This window comes from Mastacembelus armatus, chromosome 4 (assembly GCF_900324485.2).
Source record: "Mastacembelus armatus chromosome 4, fMasArm1.2, whole genome shotgun sequence".
Classification (NCBI taxonomy): domain Eukaryota; kingdom Metazoa; phylum Chordata; class Actinopteri; order Synbranchiformes; family Mastacembelidae; genus Mastacembelus; species Mastacembelus armatus.
This window is the reverse complement of record NC_046636.1, coordinates 26345338-26363934: the sequence shown is the minus strand read 5'-3', so window position 1 is coordinate 26363934 and position 18597 is coordinate 26345338. Positions and strand designations below refer to the sequence as shown.

Below are 18597 nucleotides of genomic sequence, written 5' to 3'. Positions count from 1 at the left end.
TATATATATATATATGTATTTATTTTCTCCTGCTCAGGGTAGAGATGGAGCTCAAGGACCAAGTGGATCAGCTGGTGTCAAAGGAGATAAGGTAGAACGTTTTTACTGCTGATTTATTCTGTTTAAATGGACCGTTCCTATGTTGTATACAGCAGCAGCATAGAAACAGAGTTCGCTGTGAATTAATTCCAGAACTAATCGATTCAGTGATTCATCACTCAGGGATTTCTGTTCGTCTCTATCCGCAGGGGTCAACAGGGGCGATGGGGGAGAAGGGAGTTGCTGGTCTCGATGGTGAGGAGGTAGATTGATTAGACTGTGTTGGTCATATATTTAATTAGTATGAATATTTTCGTTCATTTAAGTGTGTAGTCAGCCTGTTCGACTGTACGAAAACAGTGTTCATCTTGATTGTGTGTTAGTGTAAATGCAGTAATTTTGTTTTTAGGGCCTAGTTGGAATGAGAGGACCCGAGGGGCCAGTTGGACAAAAAGGCACATCTGTGAGTAAATGTCAATTTATATAATTATTAATATTATTTATATATATTAATGCGTCATTTCATTTATAATCAGTATCAAAACGAGATTATTCTATTGCACATTTGAGTTTATTACATCCTCTGAAGACCTGAAAGATGCAGCATACAATTACACACGTACCTTGCATGTAGATCGAACATAATTACTTTCAATAAAACATAAAATTGTTTGTTTTACTTACATTGCAGGGTGACAAGGGAAGCACAGGACCTCCTGGACAGAAAGGCCCAAAGGGAACTGAAGGTGACAGAGGCAATAAAGGACCACAGGGAACAAAGGGGCCACCAGGGAAACAGGTAAGTTAAGAGTTATATGATTGTTATTAAGATTATAATACCAGTTTCATTGTACATGTTTAGATCTTTGAGTCTCTTTCTGTCTGAAAAGTGCAGATTCCAAACGTCTCATCTGATCCCTAAAATATCCCTGTGAAGACCTACTGCTGGTTGACTAAAAGAGGACATTGTGTTTTCTCTGCTCCTTTTTTCTGTCCACAATCTTTTGCAGGGACACAATGGTGCATCAGGGGACAGAGGAAAACAGGGGGTTCCAGGGCTTAAGGTCAGTCATGCAGCCTTAAAACTGGCAAAAGCAATGATGGAGGACTTTAAATGACTTTATGGTGGTTTTTAATGTCAAGTGCAAAATTTGTGAAGATGACAAAAAAACCCTTATTTGACAGGGTGAGCCAGGCGTCAGAGGTCCATCAGGCATGCCTGGACGGTTCGGACCAGGCGGCAACACCGGGACAGCAGGAGTCAAAGGCCCGAAGGGTTTCCAGGGACAAACTGTTAGTAAGAGAGTTGGATTCACGGATTGTAAAAGAAAAATTCTGTATTTACATCATGAAAACATCACCGGCTAAACATGTGAGCTCTATAATGTTATTATAAGATGCGTATGAATGTCTGGCCTTGTTTGAATATTACATATCTGGAAATACACACTGTAGATTTATTTCCTTTCATTTCAGGGGCCCCCTGGTAGCAGTGGCCCTGCTGGAGAAATTGGACCATCAACACCAGTATGTTTTTATGTGACCTGATATGGGATTTATGTATTTGCCAGATACACGTTTAGAAAACCTCCACACCAAATATTATATGATACCATGTGTTGTCCACTTGACTTATGTTCAGGTTTATCTTTTCTTATCATTTTAAGCTACATAAGACAAATGATCATGCGGTTGAATGAAAACCTCTTTAAAACAGGATAAAACTGAACATACGCTGCCAACTGAGTGCACTTAAATGTCAAATAAAGCCATGCAGGTCTGTGTTTGCTGTGCAAAGCTGCTACTTTATCTGGAAGGAGAATTTAACTGGGTAGAAGGGTCAAAGAGCTAATTGGCTTCATTAGGCCGTTTAACAGGCAAATTTTGTACCAATAAACTTTTTAAAAACTAAAGGTAAAAACACAATATACATTTCTGTGAATTTTCAGGGGTTGCCAGGTATCAGAGGTTCGGTTGGCAAAACTGGAATCCCTGGGCCAAAGGTGTAATGTACCATTCATTCATTCATTCATTCATTCATTCATTCACAATGAAATGCTCTGTGATGTGATCTATCCAGTTATATTTGACTGGTGTTTAATTCTGTCTCTGCTGTCTGTTTGTGAAATTCAGGGCAGCCATGGTGAGAAGGGCAAGCTTGGTCTCCCTGGAATCAAAGGAGACATGGTAAGATCATCATAATGTGCTGGTCAAATGATCTGGTCATGTGTATTTAATTGTGTGTGAAGACATAACCACCGTGATGCAAACTGATTTTATAACCCGTTGTATTTTGCCAGGGCATACGAGGTCAAAAAGGCACACAAGGGAAACCTGGGACACAAGGGACACTGGTAACTATCGACTTATTTATTTGTACTGTGAAGACTTGGAAGCATTTAACCTTATTGAACGCTGGTAAATTTGAAATCAGAGTTATCTGTAAATAGTGGCTGTATTTTTACTTTAGGGTACGGTGGGGAAGATGGGTTTCATTGGGTCTTCTGGTGCTAAAGGTCGACCTGGACCTGCTGGTCTTCCTGGGCTTCCAGGAGCTAAAGGAGTTCAGGGGCCAAAGGTAAAGCCAAAGCAGAGTTCAGCTCAAATAAAAAGCTAAAGCAAAAAAAGTACGTCTTCGTTTTAAAAATACATTTGTCCCTTTGGACAGATTAGGTTTCCAGCATGTTCACATTCAACTGGCAGCATATGAGTAAATGAGCAGCTGAATTGTGAGGTTTAGCTCCTATCTCTGTCTTTATAAAGGGAAAAAGAGGCCAGCCTGGAAGGAAAGGGACCAAAGGGGCCGCTGGGAATATTGTAAGTTTTATTTAAATGTGAAATTTAAAAACCTCATCCTAAAGTTGATGCTTTGTGTCTGTCAGTGAGCTCCCGCTGGTTGGCAGCCTAGAGTTTTGTAGAGTACTTTGTCTACAAGCTATCTCAATCTCTGTCACTGGTTTCTGAAAAACCAAATTCGAGACAGGATTGAATTATCTAAGTTTGCTTCAGTTCTCTCAAGGTCTAAATAAACGTGTTTTGTAGGGAGCTGAAGGCCCCCCGGCGAGACCAGGACCTGCTGGAAGACCTGGAAAACCTGTAAGTATCCCTTCTGACATAAAATACACACATTCAGTATGTTACCAAATCTATTACTGCTGTGTGAAATCACTGATTATCTGAGTTATTGAAAGGAAAATGATGTGCAGTTTATTCTGTTATCATGTAGAGGGAGGGATGTTTTAATGATTGTTGCTCCCCTGCTTTGTGATTGTTTTCTCAGGGCCTGAACGGTTTGGACGGGTTACTAGGGGTTCAGGGTAATGAAGGCGACCCGGTAAGAAAAACTGTTCATCCTCTGGTTTATTCTCTTGTTCAACACATGAGACTAATTAAAGCCTCGGTCCTGCTCACTGCAAAGGGTGACGATGGTTTCAGAGGAGCTCCTGGAACACCTGGCAGGCCTGGTGAGAGGGTAAGTTCAAAAACAGACAACAAATAATATAAACCTGTGTGCCATGTTCTCCCCTTCATAAATATCTGGTTTAGTTTTACTTCAAGATGCATTTTGTGGTATTAAATACAATCATTTTCTTCTAGGGGAAGCCTGGTCCTCCAGGGATCAGAGGAAACACTGGAACACAAGGGTTTAAGGTAAGGCAGCATTATTGTCAATAATATAAATATCAGTTTTATGTAGTTTACTGCACTGGGGAAATGCATCATACTGATCTCATGTTGTATCTCAGGGTAAAACTGGGCCAAAAGGAACACGTGGACCTCCTGGACCATCTGGGCCAAAGGTTTTCAAGTTTGTTTAACCACATTATATAAAGTAATTTGTTTCACTAATGTTCATGTGAGTGTTTGTGTCATTGAAACAGGGTATTCCAGGCCTGAGAGGAGAGACGGGTGAACCTGGTGGTCGAGGTATGAAGGTAAAGACATATAGTGACACATGCTTCTTGAACATATACATTCACAATATTCAAGGTATATATACTGACTTGTTTAATTCATGTGTTTTATAGCTTCAGTGCTTTTACTCCATGAAACCACTCAGAACAATCAGAAAACTTTTAAAGGAATAGTTTGTAAATCCTGCTTCTTTTTCTAATGCAGGGTCTCCCAGGTGACATGGGGATACTGGGACCAGTTGGGCCACCAGGGCTAAAAGTTGGTTCATATTATTTTATATATATGTAATTTAAATACTTAAACATGATTTTGTTTTCATTCTATTTTTATTTTTAATTCTAGGGAAATCCAGGTTTGCTGGGGCTGAAAGGTCAAACGGGTGAAAAGGGGAAGCAGGTAAGTTCCATAGTACTTTGCATTGTTTTCATGTTCTGTAGCCATTGAACAATGAACTGTCTTATTTCACAGGGACATCCAGGCAACCGTGGTCCACCTGGGCGAAAAGGCTTCCTTGGGCACGCTGTATGTTGTTTTTAGATGCTGCTATTTAAAAGAGATTACTGTAATATTTCACTCAGGTACTTTCCAATTGTCTTTTTTTACAGGGCCAGCATGGAAAAATGGTGAGAGACTGTTCGTTGCTTTCTGTTAATGTATGACTTTGCAGTTCTCAGTCTGTGTTTGTTGAGATAGCATTGCAGGATAGTTGCCTCTATCATTACCACGGGTGCACATGCTGATGCATTCATGATGCAGAAAGAGCCTGACTATGTCTGGGCCTTTACAGGGGATGAAAGGTTTCCAAGGCCACAGAGGACCAAAGGGGGTGAAGGGAAAACGTGGACCTCCAGTAAGACCTTCTGCACATATAACAAGAGTTCTCAAAACTTTGTACAGTGCTCTGAAAGCAAAGTCATTTCTGTTACAGGGAAAACCAGGTGCACCAGGTCAAAGAACTACTGAGCCAAGGCCCAGAACAAGATCTCAGCTGAAAAGGTCCAGACCAACAATCAGCCTCCTAAAGCAAACAGGACAACAAAAAGTTGGTACAAACCTTCTTCTCACATACACATTGTGCCCAGTTTGCTTTAGGGTTATGTTTTACATTCAATTGTAATCGATAGTTGGCTGACTGGTTGAATGTGTGGTTGTGTGATTGAATGCCTGAATGATGGATTGCTCTGTAGCACCCCAGGGCGGTCTCCAGGAGATGGTTTCAAGGGGATGAAGCTGAGGAGTCCTTCAGCTGGCCCCAGGGGACCAAAGAGGACCCCGCCACCACCTGCTACGAGCTGGGACTGATACACCCACACCTGAATGACGGTGAGAGTCTGAAGGGGCTGATGACCATCACATCACTGACAATCTGTGACTGATGATACACTCTTTGCCTAATGTCCATGATCTTTCAGGATACTTCTACATGGATCCCAACCAGGGCTGTCCCTGTGATGCTGTTAAGGTTTTCTGTAACTTCACAGCCGGAGGAACAACCTGTATTAACCCTTTAATGTCACAGGTACACTAATTTTCATCTTCAAGGGTTAAGATTAGCTGTATTTTATTAACCGTAAGAACAAAGAAAACATTTGAGCTTTTATTTTCAACAACATGATGTGACCTTATGGTTTTACATTGTGATATAGTTATAGAGTAGACCCTATAACGTTGTGGATCAGACGTGATTGCTTGTGAATCATGTTTGAAATTATAATTCATTTTTCAGAAGCAGCATATACAAAGATTTTTAATATTAAAATACACAAAAAAAGGATGTATTTAGTTTTACCTACACTAATAAAGTGATGCAATTAATGAACTTAGAAAATAGTAATAATGCTCTATTCAGTATTTAATCTCTTTTTAGATTACATTTAGACTGGAACCAGAGAAGCAAAAATCAAGCCAGTCTGTCCAGTGGTTTATTCAGCAACATGGTGGAAACAAAGTAAGACTAACGCATTTGTTGATCGATCGATTGATTATCAATATTATAAGAACAGTGAGACTTAAAATGAACGCTTTCTGTCTGAAATAGTTTGAGTACGCTGGTATGGATGTTGTCCAGCTGAGGTTTCTGCGATTACACAGCCACACATCTTCCCAGCACATGACTGTCAGCTGTACAGCGAGCGACTCCAACAGGTTTATCCATTTCCTGGGAGACTCCGGGAAAGAAATTGATTCACATTTTATCACAGTGTCCAGAAAAGGCTGTGAGGTAAGAAAAAGAGATATTTTTTTATTTTTATATCAATCACAGTTTTTGTCACTTTAGCAGCTTCATTTAACTGTAGAAATCCAAAACAAATATCTTAATGTTGGCATCCCAAGGAAAGAAACTGAAGGACAAAAATGTTTGTGTGCTGTAGACGAAACTGGTGTTTTTGTATCAGATGTATAAAATGAAAGAGTGTGCAGGAGACTCACAAGGCTTTTGGGTTCACATTAGTTAGAAGAAATAGAAGAAAGAATAATAGTGTGAGTGAAAGACTATCTGAATATCTTGCATTGTCACCAATGTTCCCAAATAAATCACCGATGTAATGTGTTTATAATATAAATAATAATAATAATAAGAAGAAGAAGAATCAGTAGATTTGACATTGCTTGCAAATGTTTTTGGTCACAAAAACCCACCCACCCACCCGAGCCACCACCTCTTCCAGCTCTTACCCTCTGGCCGGCGCTTCAGAGCTCCAAACATCAAGACAGCCCGACACAAAGGAAGCTTCTTCCCTCAGGCCATCCAACTCTTAAACTCGTAGCTCTCCACCATTCCCTTCCACCCCCTGCACTATGACACTGGCACCTTTTTGCTCTTTGCACACCAATTAGTTCCCCTTTCATCCTGTTTTTCAGGTTATCTGTGCATTTTTCTTTTAGTTTTTTGTAGCATTAATGTTTACTGTTTGACCCTTGTAGCATTTGTATTTATGTCTGTTTGCACTGGAGTACCCCCCCCTGTACCTAAACAAATTCCTTGTGTGTGTGTGTGTGTGTGTGTGTGTGTGTGTGTGTGTGTGTGTGTGTGTGTGTGTGTGTGTGTGTGTGCACACTCACTTGGCAATAAAGCTCATTCTGATTCTGATTCTGATTCCGATTCTGAAAATCATTTCCTAGTCTGTCATAAAAAGGTTCAGTGGCTGGATTAAGGTAAAAAAACAATACAAGCTACACATGTTCTCCTCATTGCTCTTTGTCTGATCATTTTACAGGTGGAGGTGGTTGTGAAGGTTCGGGGGAGTACAGAGATACACCGAGGTGATATGGAGTTACTTCCTGTCAGAGATCTGGGCGTGGAGTTGAAGGGACTATCTCCTCTCATCCCTCAGGTCACTGTTGTTTTGGGACCTCTCTGTTTCTTGTGACCTTTAAGCTTTTTCTGTGTTTCTATTTGTGCGTTTTTGTGTGTGTGTGATGAAATTCTGTAAATATCTGTTTCATACATAAAGCAGGGCTATCTGATGTCTGGGTGATTTACATGTTGCAGCACTACAAATCTTCACTCAGTGCAGTTCTGTTTTTTTTTTTTTTTTTTTGTATATTTATTGAAAACAACATTTTATAAACTGTTGTTAAATGTTTGTGTAGAATTAAATGATGAAAATTAATTTAAAGTGTTTGTTTCCGCAAGTATTCGGTTTCACATCCTCACAGTAATAGGGATGTGCAGCACTACCTAAATAAATCATCACTTCTAACATGTGGAATGAAACTGAGCCATGTGCATCTGTTTTATTTACTTCATACTGAATCTGCCTGTGCTGAAATATAATGGTTAAAGCTAAAATATTTAGATTTATAGTAATTTTTAGTTATAATGTAGTTTTATTTAATTTGGGGGGACATTAGGAACATATTACAAAAGCACAATGTCAGCTAATTTTTTTTTTTTTTTACCTTACTTTTCACATTATTTAAGGAAATAGGCTGTGGCTTAATTTGTCAAATTACAACACAGCCGGAGTATGAATATCTTCCTTCTTTTAAAGTGATAAAACATGATACAAAATGCAATGATCACAAGGAGATATGTAACAACCGAGACAAACAGAGACAAAACTACCAAAAGGAGAAATAATGCCGCCACAAAAGTGCTTTACAGAAATAAAAGACAAGTTAAAAGTACATCATGAAAAATTAAAATAAAGACGACAAAGAGTAGAAATTAACTTGAAATAAAATGAAAGGAGAACGAGCGCAGATAAAACACTTTCAGTTGTCGTATTCAGAGCTAAAGAGAGAGGTTTTAACATTTTCAGAGATGAGGCCTGTCTACCATCATCAGGAAGATTTTATCTGCATAAAACTGAAACGCTGCTTCTCCCTGTTTAGTCCTGACTCTGGGCCTGAGCAGAAGGCCTGTCCCTGATGGTCTCAGAGTCCGAGCTGGTTCATATGGCACCAAAGTGTCAGAGATGTATTCAGTGCTCCAGCAGGTCAATTTGTCAGTGTGCAGGACAATAAATAACTAAATAATTAATTTCCTATACATGGTGACTTTATGTTGCATATTTGCTCAAAAATGTTTAATTTCAGATTTGACTCGAATTTAACTTAATTTTCCAAGCAACAAGTGCAGAAGGTTTATTTTTATTTCCTTAAGTTTACAGGAAGCTTTTTAAAAATGTATTAATAATACAGTAATGATGACTGGGTGACGATCCATCCATCATCTAGACCCCCTTAGTCCTAACCAGGGTCCCAGGGACCTGCTGGAGCCTATCCCAGCTCTCTCTGGGTGAAAGGCAGGGGTCCACCCTGGACAGGTCCCCAGTCCATCACAGGGCCACATAGAGACAAACAACCTCACACACTCACACTCACTCCTATGGGCAATTTAGAGTCACCAATCAACCTGACATACATGTTTTTGGACTGTGGGAGGAAACCAGAGTACCTGGAGAAAACCCACACAAGCACAGGGGGAACATGCAGACTCCACACAGAAAGGCCCCTGATGGGTTTCAAACCAGGAACCTTCTTGATGTGAGGCAACACTGCTAACCCCTAACCCACCATGCTGGAGGGTCAACACCATGACGTCAGAAGGAGGAGAGAAGCTCGACCAATCAGCGTCGACTGTCCGGCTCATCGTCAGGGCTGCAGCGATCAGACGAGGAACAGAGACTGAGTTTGTCGGAGGAAGAGACGCTCAGAGCGACTGAGTATCCACGAAGTCTTCAGACAGCGGTTTTCCGTGTCCCCCTTTTGATCTCGGACGAGGTTTCAGTCCACCTGTCCGGAGCGAAGGACAGACGTCAACAAGTCGGCTAATTGGACTAGCGCTAACTAGCTGCACACATCGACAGTAAGTGACGCTGGGCTGAGGCTTTAGCTGCCTGGTTGTTTAGAGACCTTTGCTTTTGTCGGTCAGTCCACATGTGTGGAGGGACGAGATCACCTTAGGTACTGTTTCTGTTGTACTTAACACAGATTACCTGTTTCTGCAGGATGGAGAGTCCGGAAGACGGCGTCCTCCGGTCCCGCTGCAGACCCGCTCCTAAGATGCCCACCTTCCCTGACCTGGATGGGAAATGTAGTCCAGGAGGACATCCCCAGGGAAATGGAGACAACCACGTTATCACTAATGGTAAAAATCTCAGCTCCCACATCAACAGGAACAGGACACTGACCTCTCAATCCTGGTCCTCAAGACCCCAAACTACCCCTGCGCTTCCTGCTTCTGATTGACACCTGATCCAGGTAATCGGCTGTGGGTACGGCGGGGACAGCTGGAAAACAAGCAGGACAAGGGGCCCTGAGGACCAGGATTGGGAACCACATGCACTACAGTAACATTTTCAATGAACTTGCATGTTGGCTCCACCCTGACCTACATCACTCACTGAGTAAACCTCCATGACTGTGTTACTCACTGGCTGCAGCCGTTTCATGTGATGTTGTGTGACCTGTGGTACGGTTGGTGTGGTTAACCGTGGTGAGAACATGAGAACGAGAAGGACTGAGGCTCCTGACTGCTCAGGGATCCATCCAACATTCATACAGGAAGAAGTGACGAGCCGCTCATGAAAAATGTGAAACGCTGGTGTGATTGTAGTGAAAGAGGTTTGGGAAGGAGAAGAATAAGGAGTTGCTGTAACTGAAATGTGATTTTCTGCTGAAGTGCTATTGTTGCATGATGCCTCACCCCAACTGGACAAACGTGTCTGTCGTCACAGCTGTTAAGTCCCATGACCCATAGTAACCTTGATTACAAGAAGTCAAATGTGCTTAGCTAGTGATACGCTAGACTGTACTTTCTACACAGTCAGAGGTGTGTCCACGTTTGGGCCATGTTGCATCTGACACCGATGTCATTTCACTTCTGTTTTCCAAACTAATACACTTGTACTGTACATTGTCCATCCTGAAAATGTCAGTCTGAAAATAAAGTGTTTTGGTAATGAAACAGATTTGGGTTCTGCGGGTAGGATAAGACCACAGTGATTTCCTTGTGAGCACCATGTCTTTGAATGGCCCATGAATCTGAGGGTCATTTATTAAAATACATAACATGGTGTGACTCTGTGTTTACATTTGTCTAATCAAAGTCCTTGTGAGACAAGGTAACTCGGTCGGCTCTGTGGTTGATTGGGGTGTGTCCGAAGCACAGAACTTTATTTTGAAATTGGAAGACTGCAGATCTGTATGCTTTTATTTCATCATATGACTGACGCTTACGTGTTCTCTTTCCAATTTCAGGAAAAATTGAAGTGGAACATTTGATCAGCAAAAAGTTACAACTGAAAAGGAAAGCAGAGGTTAGTACGTCAGTAGTTCAGGTTAAGAAAAGGTTCCGTTTTCCTTCTTGGCTCCCCTCTAAAGAGGAAGAAACATCTTCATTTGGAGTGATCATGGGTTTCCTGTTGGTGATATGTTATTTTGTCATCCTGCTGTAAATCAGTCATTTAGCTCAGATTGATACTTTTGTTTTTGTCTTTGCTCATCACACGTTTAGCAGCGTTAGAACAGTGACTTTACTGTTGTTTACAGAAAACCATCTGCAGACATCCTGGTCGACAATTGAGCCCCACACACACACACACACACACACACACGAGGTCATTAGGTTCATCAGTGCAGACAATATGTCGTCAGTCCTACCTACTGAATGTCAGCTGCAGTGTGAACATGACAGTTATAGTGTCATCACAATGCTAGGATGCTGTTGGCCTGAGAGAAGGGCAGCTTGGTGTTGACTGTAAACAGATGCTGTAAACAGAAATATAAATGTATTTTGTCTGTTATGGAGGCTTACACACAAAGTGTGTGAAGATGTGTATTATCCAGAGCAACTGCTGATGAAAAGCTGGTTCACTTGATTAGGAGCCTTGGTCCGACCGTTATTCTTCCATGAGCAAATTAAAAGCAGTGTAACTGTGTAAATATCACACACTTGTCACAAGTGTTTGCAGATTTTGTCCTTTTCTGTTGCTCAGTACTTGAAGAGTGACCTGATGCGCCGGTTTGACAGTCAGGTCAATGATTTCATGGACAGTCTTATCGAAGAGTCAGCTAAGCTGGAGCCGGCGCCTGTGTCTGCTGTCTTCTCACCTCCGCTGTCGGACCACGAGAGGAGCAAACTCAGGTATCGTAACTGATGATGCTTTAAATGTATGTATGTGTGGGATTACAGCAAATGTGGATCAGCACATGCTATTGCTCCTACAAAGAAAAACACGTCTGGTCACTGTTGTCACTCTGTTTTCTTTTAGCCATTTTCGGCCTCCTCATGGCCAAGGAAAACTGTTCGTCAGCCGCAGGTCTCTCCTGGAGTAAGTTGACACTTGATGTTAAGGTTATACTGATTTCAGTGCAGCTTTATGGAGGCTAATTTCCTGTTGACTGTTTTTCACAGTGAGCTTTTTGAGGTGAATCACATCAGGACCATCTACCACATGTTCATTGCCCTGCTCATTCTCTTCATCTTCAGTACACTTGTGGTAGATTTCATTGATGAAGGCAGGTAATAGAAGAGTACTGTGAATTATGCTTTTCATTATTTTTTTGGACAGTTGTTTTTGTGAAATATCTTTCCTAAATTGATATTAACTTTTGAACTTGCTAACTTAAAACTGTCCTGATCAGACCATTCTCTTGTTTTTCCTTTTTCTCCTTTACGTCCAGGCTGGTGCTGGACTTTGACCTGCTGGTCTATGCGTTTGGACAGTTCCCCCTGGTGGTGTGCACATGGATTTGCATGTTCCTGTCTGTCTTGGTGGTTCCCTACACCCTGTTTCACCTGTGGTCACACACCCAGTCTGGGTCTTTTGCCCACCCCAACTTGTACAGTGTCTTGTTTGGCTCTGTGTTCCTGCTCTACCAAGCTCTGGGTTTGGGATTCCTGCCTACGTATGTGGTGGTCACCAACAGTTTGCCGCCAGCGTCGTGCTCCGTCGTCATCATGGAGCAGGTAGATTAATCAGCAGCATGTCATTTTATGCCATATTGTCCTGCTTTATAAACTCACCCTCCCTTCCTGAATCTGATCTGTGATAAAAGTTGTAATTGCTGCTTTTTCAGTTTTGATTATTTCTGTACTGCAGGTGCGTCTAATGATGAAAGCCCACTCCTTTGTCAGGGAGAATGTGCCAAGATTTCTAGCGTGGTCTAAAGACAAGACCAGTATGTCTATTTTTAATTTTTTCTTTTTCCCTCCTGCGTGTGCATCTTCAGCACATACAGTGGGTACGGAAAGTATTCAGACCCCTTTAAATTTTTCACTCTTTGTGTCATTGCAGCCATTTGTCAAAATCAAAAAAGTTCATTTTATTTCTCATTAATGTACACTCAGCACCCCATCTTGACAGAAAAAACAGAAATGTAGAAATTTTTGCAAATTTATTAAAAAAGAAAAACTGAAATATCACATGGTCATAAGTATTCAGACCCTGTGCTCAGTATTGAGTAGAAGCACCTTTTGAGCTAGTACAGCCATGAGTCTTCTTGGGAATGATGCAACAGGTTTATCACACCTGGATTTGGGGATCCTCTGCCATTCTTCCTTGCAGATCCTCTCCAGTTCTGTCAGGTTGGATGGTGAACGTTGGTGGACAGCCATTTTCAGGTCTCTCCAGAGATGCTCAATTGGGTGTAGGTCAGGGCTCTGGCTGGGCCAGTCAAGAACGGTCACAGAGTTGTTCCGAAGCCACTCCTTTGTTATTTTAGCTGTGTGCTTAGGGTCATTGTCCTGTTGAAAGGTGAACCTTCGGCCCAGTCTGAGGTCCTGAGCACTCTGGAAGAGGTTTTCTTCCAGGATATCTCTGTACTTGGCCGCATTCATCTTTCCTTCAATTGCAACCAGTCGTCCTGTCCCTGCAGCTGAAAAACACCCCCACAACATGATGCTCCCACCACCATGTTTCACTGTAGGGATTGTATTGGGCAGGTGATGAGCAGTGCCTGGTTTTCTCCACACATACCGCTTAGAATTAACGCCAAAAAGTTCAATCTTGGTCTCATCAGACCAGAGAATCTTATTTCTCATAGTCTGGGAGTCCTTCATGTGTTTTTTGGCAAACTCTATGCAGGCTTTCATGTGTCTTGCACTGAGGAGAGGCTTCCGTCGGGCCACTCTGCCATAAAGCCCCGACTGGTGGAGGGCTGCAGTGATAGTTGACTCTGTGGAACTTTCTCCCATCTCCCTACTGCATCTCTGGAGCTCAGCCACAGTGATCTTTGGGTTCTTCTTTACCTCTCTCACCAAGGCTCTTCTCCCACGATTGCTCAGTTTGGCTGGACGGCCAGGTCTAGGAAGAGTTCTGGTCGTCCCAAACTTTTTCCATTTGAGGATTATGGAGGCCACTGTGCTCTTAGGAACCTTGAGTGCTGCAGAAATTCTTTTGTAACCTTGGCCAGATCTGTGCCTTGCCACAATTCTGTCTCTGAGCTCCTTGGGCAGTTCCATCGACCTCATGATTCTCATTTGCTCTGACATGCACTGTGAGCTGTAAAGTCTTATATAGACAGGTGTGTGCCTTTCCTAATCAAGTCCAATCAGTTTAATTAAACACAGCTGGACTCCAATGAAGGAGCAGAACCATCTCAAGGAGGATCAGAAGAAATGGACAGCATGTGAGTTAAATATGAGTGTCACTGCAAAGGGTCTGAATACTTATGACTATGTGATATTTCAGTTTTTATTTTTTAATAAATTTGCAAAAATTTCTACATTTCTGTTTTTCCTGTCAAGATGGGGTGCTGAGTGTACATTAATGAGAAATAAAATGAACTTTTTTGATTTTGGCAAATGGCTGCAATGACACAAAGAGTGAAAAATTTAAAGGGGTCTGAATACTTTCCGTACCCACTGTATTTTCACTTTATCTAGTTTCCTCTTCCTCCAAGCATTGTGTTCTGATTTATAAGCAATCTGTCCTGACATCTATAGGTCCTGGCCCTGTGGTTCCCCAAGTTTCTCACTATCTCTACTTCCTGTTTGCTCCCACACTCATCTACAGAGACAAGTACCCTAGGTAAACAGACCGTCTCTTCATCTTTTGGCTTTTTTGATATCCTCTTCAGATCTTAACACAGAATGAAGGTCTCTCAAAGAAGAGAAATAAAGAACTCCTTTCTAATCAACCCTTTGTTCTGCAGGAACCCAGTGATCAGATGGGGCTATGTGGCCACAAAGTTCCTTCAGGTACCAACATTTTTCATATTTTAGGGCTGTACCTATTTAAGATTGCAGGCAAATGTTTTTTCTTTTTCTTTTTGACAGTCCTAACTGTTCCCATTACGCAGGTATTGGGCTGTCTGTTTTATGCCTATTACGTGTTTGTACGGCTGTGCATCCCTCAGTTCCGTAGCGTCAGTCTACAGCTCTTTGACCTGAAGGCCATGGTCCTCTGTGTTTTTAACTCCATCCTGCCAGGTAAGATCAATTTGTGGACCCTAACAAAAAGGTTTTTTTTTTTTAAATGAAGATCATAGTTGTATTGAATGGTTTTAAATGCCACATTCATCAGAAAATTTCTTTTGTTCCTTTGCAGGAGTACTGGTTCTTTTCCTGGGGTTCTTTGCCTTCCTCCACTGTTGGCACAATGCATTTGCTGAGATGCTTCGCTTTGCTGATAGGATGTTTTACAAGGTAAGAGTTATTTTAATTGCGTTGGATTTTAATTTACCTTCACTGATTAGAGTTTGACACGATATAATTGTAATTACAAACCACAGGACTGGTGGAATTCAACCTCTTTCGCCAATTACTATCGCACTTGGAACGTGGTGGTCCATGACTGGCTGTACTACTACGTGTACCGGGATTTCTTGTGGGTGAGTCCAGAACAACAACAACAACAACGATGTTCATTTTTACAGCTATTTATTTAATTTGCTGTTTTCTATTGACAGCTCCTACAACTTCTGTAGCTGTTTTTAAATGACGTTAAATACGTTTTTCAAGTTAGTTCTAGTGTGAAAACACACAGATCAGATTAAACCTGTATGCTACTAATGTTTTGACTTTTCTTGTCATTGTTATCATTCCAGATGTCTCAGAAGCGGTTCAGACCAGCAGCCATGCTGTTTGTATTTACAGTGTCCGCTGTAGTTCACGAGTACATCCTTGCCATCTGCTTTGGTTTCTTCTATCCCGTCCTCTTCTGTCTTTTTATGTGCTTCGGAAGTAAGAAAAAAAGACCACTACTATTCTCACACCTCAGTTCTTTTTAACGGTGTCTCATGCACATGCAGACCCAAAATAACTGTCAGTAAGAATAATAATAATACATTACTTTAAAACTAATAAAAATGTGGAATTGTCACTCACAGACTTCTTATCTGTGTGTTTCTTTACATTTATCTTTTCATCATGCGTCCACCCTTGTCTTCTCTCTTCATTGTCTCACAGTGATGTTTAACTTCATCCTCCATGACCAAAGGAAAGGTCCCATCTGGAATATTATCATGTGGACGTCCCTCTTCCTGGGTCAGGGGGTCATTATCTGTTTATATTCCCATGAGTGGTATGCTCAGCGCTACTGCCCCCTGAAAGAGGTAATACCTGCAGCACTGCTTTGTCCGACTTGTTGATATTCTGTCTTTGAAACGTGTTATGTATTTTCCTCTGTTGACACTGTGGAAGTCATCTAAAAGTTAGTTGTTTTTAATTTAATTTGAAGACATAATATGAGCTTAATTATTATTATTATTATTGTTTTTTTTTTTTTTTAGCCTTCCTTCCTAGAGTTACTGAAGCCGCGCTCGTGGAGCTGTCAGAGAGGCCTGGTGGTAGAATCTGATAACCTCTGACCTGTGTTTGGACTAAACCAAGGGCAACTGCTGATCTGAATAACTTGACCGGCCTTTCTGCTTCTGTGTCTTTAATAACTTTTGTCTTTGTTTTGTTTTTTTTTTTTATTTATTGCATTAAGGTTGTGACTGAGACTGTGTATGAATGTAGGGAAGAGGTCTGATGCGATGTCCAAATGCCAAAATGTCATTTACTCTAACAGCAAAGTCACACTGATGCCTTATTCATATTTTATGTTTTCAAAGGCAACCCCATGACAAAATTACAAGTTCACTTAAAACCACAGGTGAACTCTAATTTGTATGTACTATTTATTTTTCAGATGTGTTCCCACTTCTTTTGTCTTGATCAACTGTGAAACTACTATAGAAACTATAAACTCAGCAATAATGACGGCAGCTGAAAACAAACATTAAATAATACAAACAATATTTATATATGTAGTAATAATTGATATTTAACAAAGTTTGCAACTGCTATTTTGTGCTACACCACATGCAGTATGTTTCTTTAAAAAATATATTTTCACTGCCAACAAGATTTATTTTGAAAAATGACTACTTTTTGGTGTTTTATATAACTTTGACTCTGTAGTGGGGTCTGTGATGTAACTTGAAGATTGTGGTCACCTCCTTGAAGTTAGGAAAATGAAGGAGACATTTAATAACGGTCTGAAATTATCCATAGTAAACTATGAAACTGAAACTATGATAATTCAAATATTATATATATATATACACACACCTCAATTCTTTTATTTCCCAAATGCCATATATTTTTCTCTGCTGTCAAGCCACAGGATGGGGATTCAGACACTCATCAGTCATGACACCCAACATAAAACAAATGTTGAACATAACACAGATGCTGTGTATAGTTAATATGTGCTGTGACTGCTGAATGTATTCTTCCTTATCCAGTTAAGCTGGTTTGAACATGTGTTTTGTGCCACAGCGAAAGCTTCTTATGAACCTAAATGACGTTTATTATGTTCAAGATCAGTTTTGTAAAGTGGAAGGAAATAACTACGATGTTAACCTGCTGCAGCTGGCTGCTAGTATGTTACAACCCTCAGAGATTAATGATTCTTGATTAGCACTAAGGGCTTGCTTTGTCAGATGGGACAGTATTTTGTTATTTAAATCATGCTACTATTATTTACAGATCATGCCAAACTAATCATGCCCTAAGTCATTAACTGTTAAATGTGCTTTTGTGATTTTGAAATAATATGTTTACACATTTGTATTTACAGTACAAATAGCTAAATCAAGCATTGCACCGTTAAAGTTTCTAGCTCTTGATATTTAATGCAGGAAGACTGTATTTATACTTTTAAATAATGAGATGCATTAAGTCAAATCCTGCAATGAAAAACTAAGCACTTCTAAAAACGAAGTGACCACAAGGGGGCACTGTATTAATGGGTTTTAGTTTGGATCCTTTTCGCTGCTCATTTTGGCAACAGAGGATCCCAAAGAATAAGATTAGCAAACACAAGAACCAATATCTTTTTAATTCTCTTCAATGTGTAAAGATAAGAGTGGAAATATCGGAATTATGTGAATAGCACTAAATTTAAATTTGAACCTATGATTTCTGAGAGCTGAGCTTTTCCTGCTTGCTGTCATACTTGTGCTCTTTGTGATAAAATCTATTCTGGCCTTGAATAGTCTTTTGTGTCTGCTGAATCAGTGTGATCTATTTTTGGATGCAGATAAATGTCTGATACGTTGCTTAAAGACAAATTATGGGGTCTATTAAGAATTGACCTCATTCAACTGTATCTTTTATAAATGTGTTATTTATAGTAAATGTTGTATAAGAGATTGTGCCAATTAAATTATAATAAAATTCTTATGTAGAGTCGATTTACAGAGGTATAGACAGAATGGCTGAGATAAGTACTTTTTAAGCTGTGTGATCTACCGAGAGAAGGATAAAACGTATAATTTTAAAAATCAGGTTTTCCCATTATAAAAAATGTCATATTGTCCTACACACAGATTTTTCTTCTAAAGAACTTTAATTCATTTCTGTAGCTTTATATTGTAAAACAATTACACCTCTATAGGCAATAATATCTTATAGCTTTATTTATTATTATTGTTTTATACTAAAAGACTTATTATTTGTCACTACGCTGTATTTGCTTCATAAAACAATGGCCGGTAGTGATTTTTTAAAATTATTACTGCCGTTTTCTCCAGAACCTGAGTATCACACTGCCCACATGGGCCCCCCCCCCCGCTGGAACCGGTGCTCGGGAACTGTCGGGACCCGGTGGGTCGGAGCTGAGCCGGTGACAGGGGGCCGCGGCGAACCCCCCGCCTTGTTCTGCGGTAAAGATGGCGGCGGCAGAGGGGGCGCGCAGCGGCCGG

The 18597-nt window shown here is 40.7% G+C and overlaps 2 protein-coding genes across 2 annotated transcripts; both read left to right on the top strand.

Annotated features, from left to right (window-relative positions):
- The first annotated feature begins 1054 nt into the window (after nucleotides 1-1054).
- LOC113129333 (collagen alpha-3(V) chain) lies at nucleotides 1055-7364 on the top strand. Its single transcript, XM_026305267.1, has 25 exons — nucleotides 1055-1103; nucleotides 1225-1332; nucleotides 1516-1566; nucleotides 1989-2042; nucleotides 2173-2226; nucleotides 2340-2393; nucleotides 2510-2617; nucleotides 2803-2856; nucleotides 3082-3135; nucleotides 3320-3373; nucleotides 3458-3511; nucleotides 3637-3690; nucleotides 3786-3839; nucleotides 3921-3974; nucleotides 4159-4212; nucleotides 4297-4350; nucleotides 4423-4476; nucleotides 4560-4577; nucleotides 4742-4804; nucleotides 4883-4996; nucleotides 5142-5277; nucleotides 5367-5473; nucleotides 5822-5902; nucleotides 5993-6175; nucleotides 7173-7364. Exons 2-25 carry the CDS (start codon nucleotides 1255-1257, stop codon nucleotides 7323-7325), a joined length of 1794 nt encoding a protein of 597 aa, XP_026161052.1. The 5' UTR covers nucleotides 1055-1103; nucleotides 1225-1254; the 3' UTR covers nucleotides 7326-7364.
- A 1727-nt stretch (nucleotides 7365-9091) lies between these two features.
- On the top strand, nucleotides 9092-18005 carry soat1 (sterol O-acyltransferase 1). Its single transcript, XM_026305551.2, has 16 exons — nucleotides 9092-9268; nucleotides 9411-9550; nucleotides 10663-10721; nucleotides 11400-11548; nucleotides 11676-11735; nucleotides 11819-11926; nucleotides 12088-12373; nucleotides 12507-12585; nucleotides 14351-14435; nucleotides 14560-14605; nucleotides 14707-14836; nucleotides 14955-15052; nucleotides 15139-15237; nucleotides 15454-15589; nucleotides 15815-15960; nucleotides 16138-18005. Exons 2-16 carry the CDS (start codon nucleotides 9412-9414, stop codon nucleotides 16213-16215), a joined length of 1698 nt encoding a protein of 565 aa, XP_026161336.1. The 5' UTR covers nucleotides 9092-9268; nucleotide 9411; the 3' UTR covers nucleotides 16216-18005.
- Nucleotides 18006-18597: the final 592 nt, after the last annotated feature.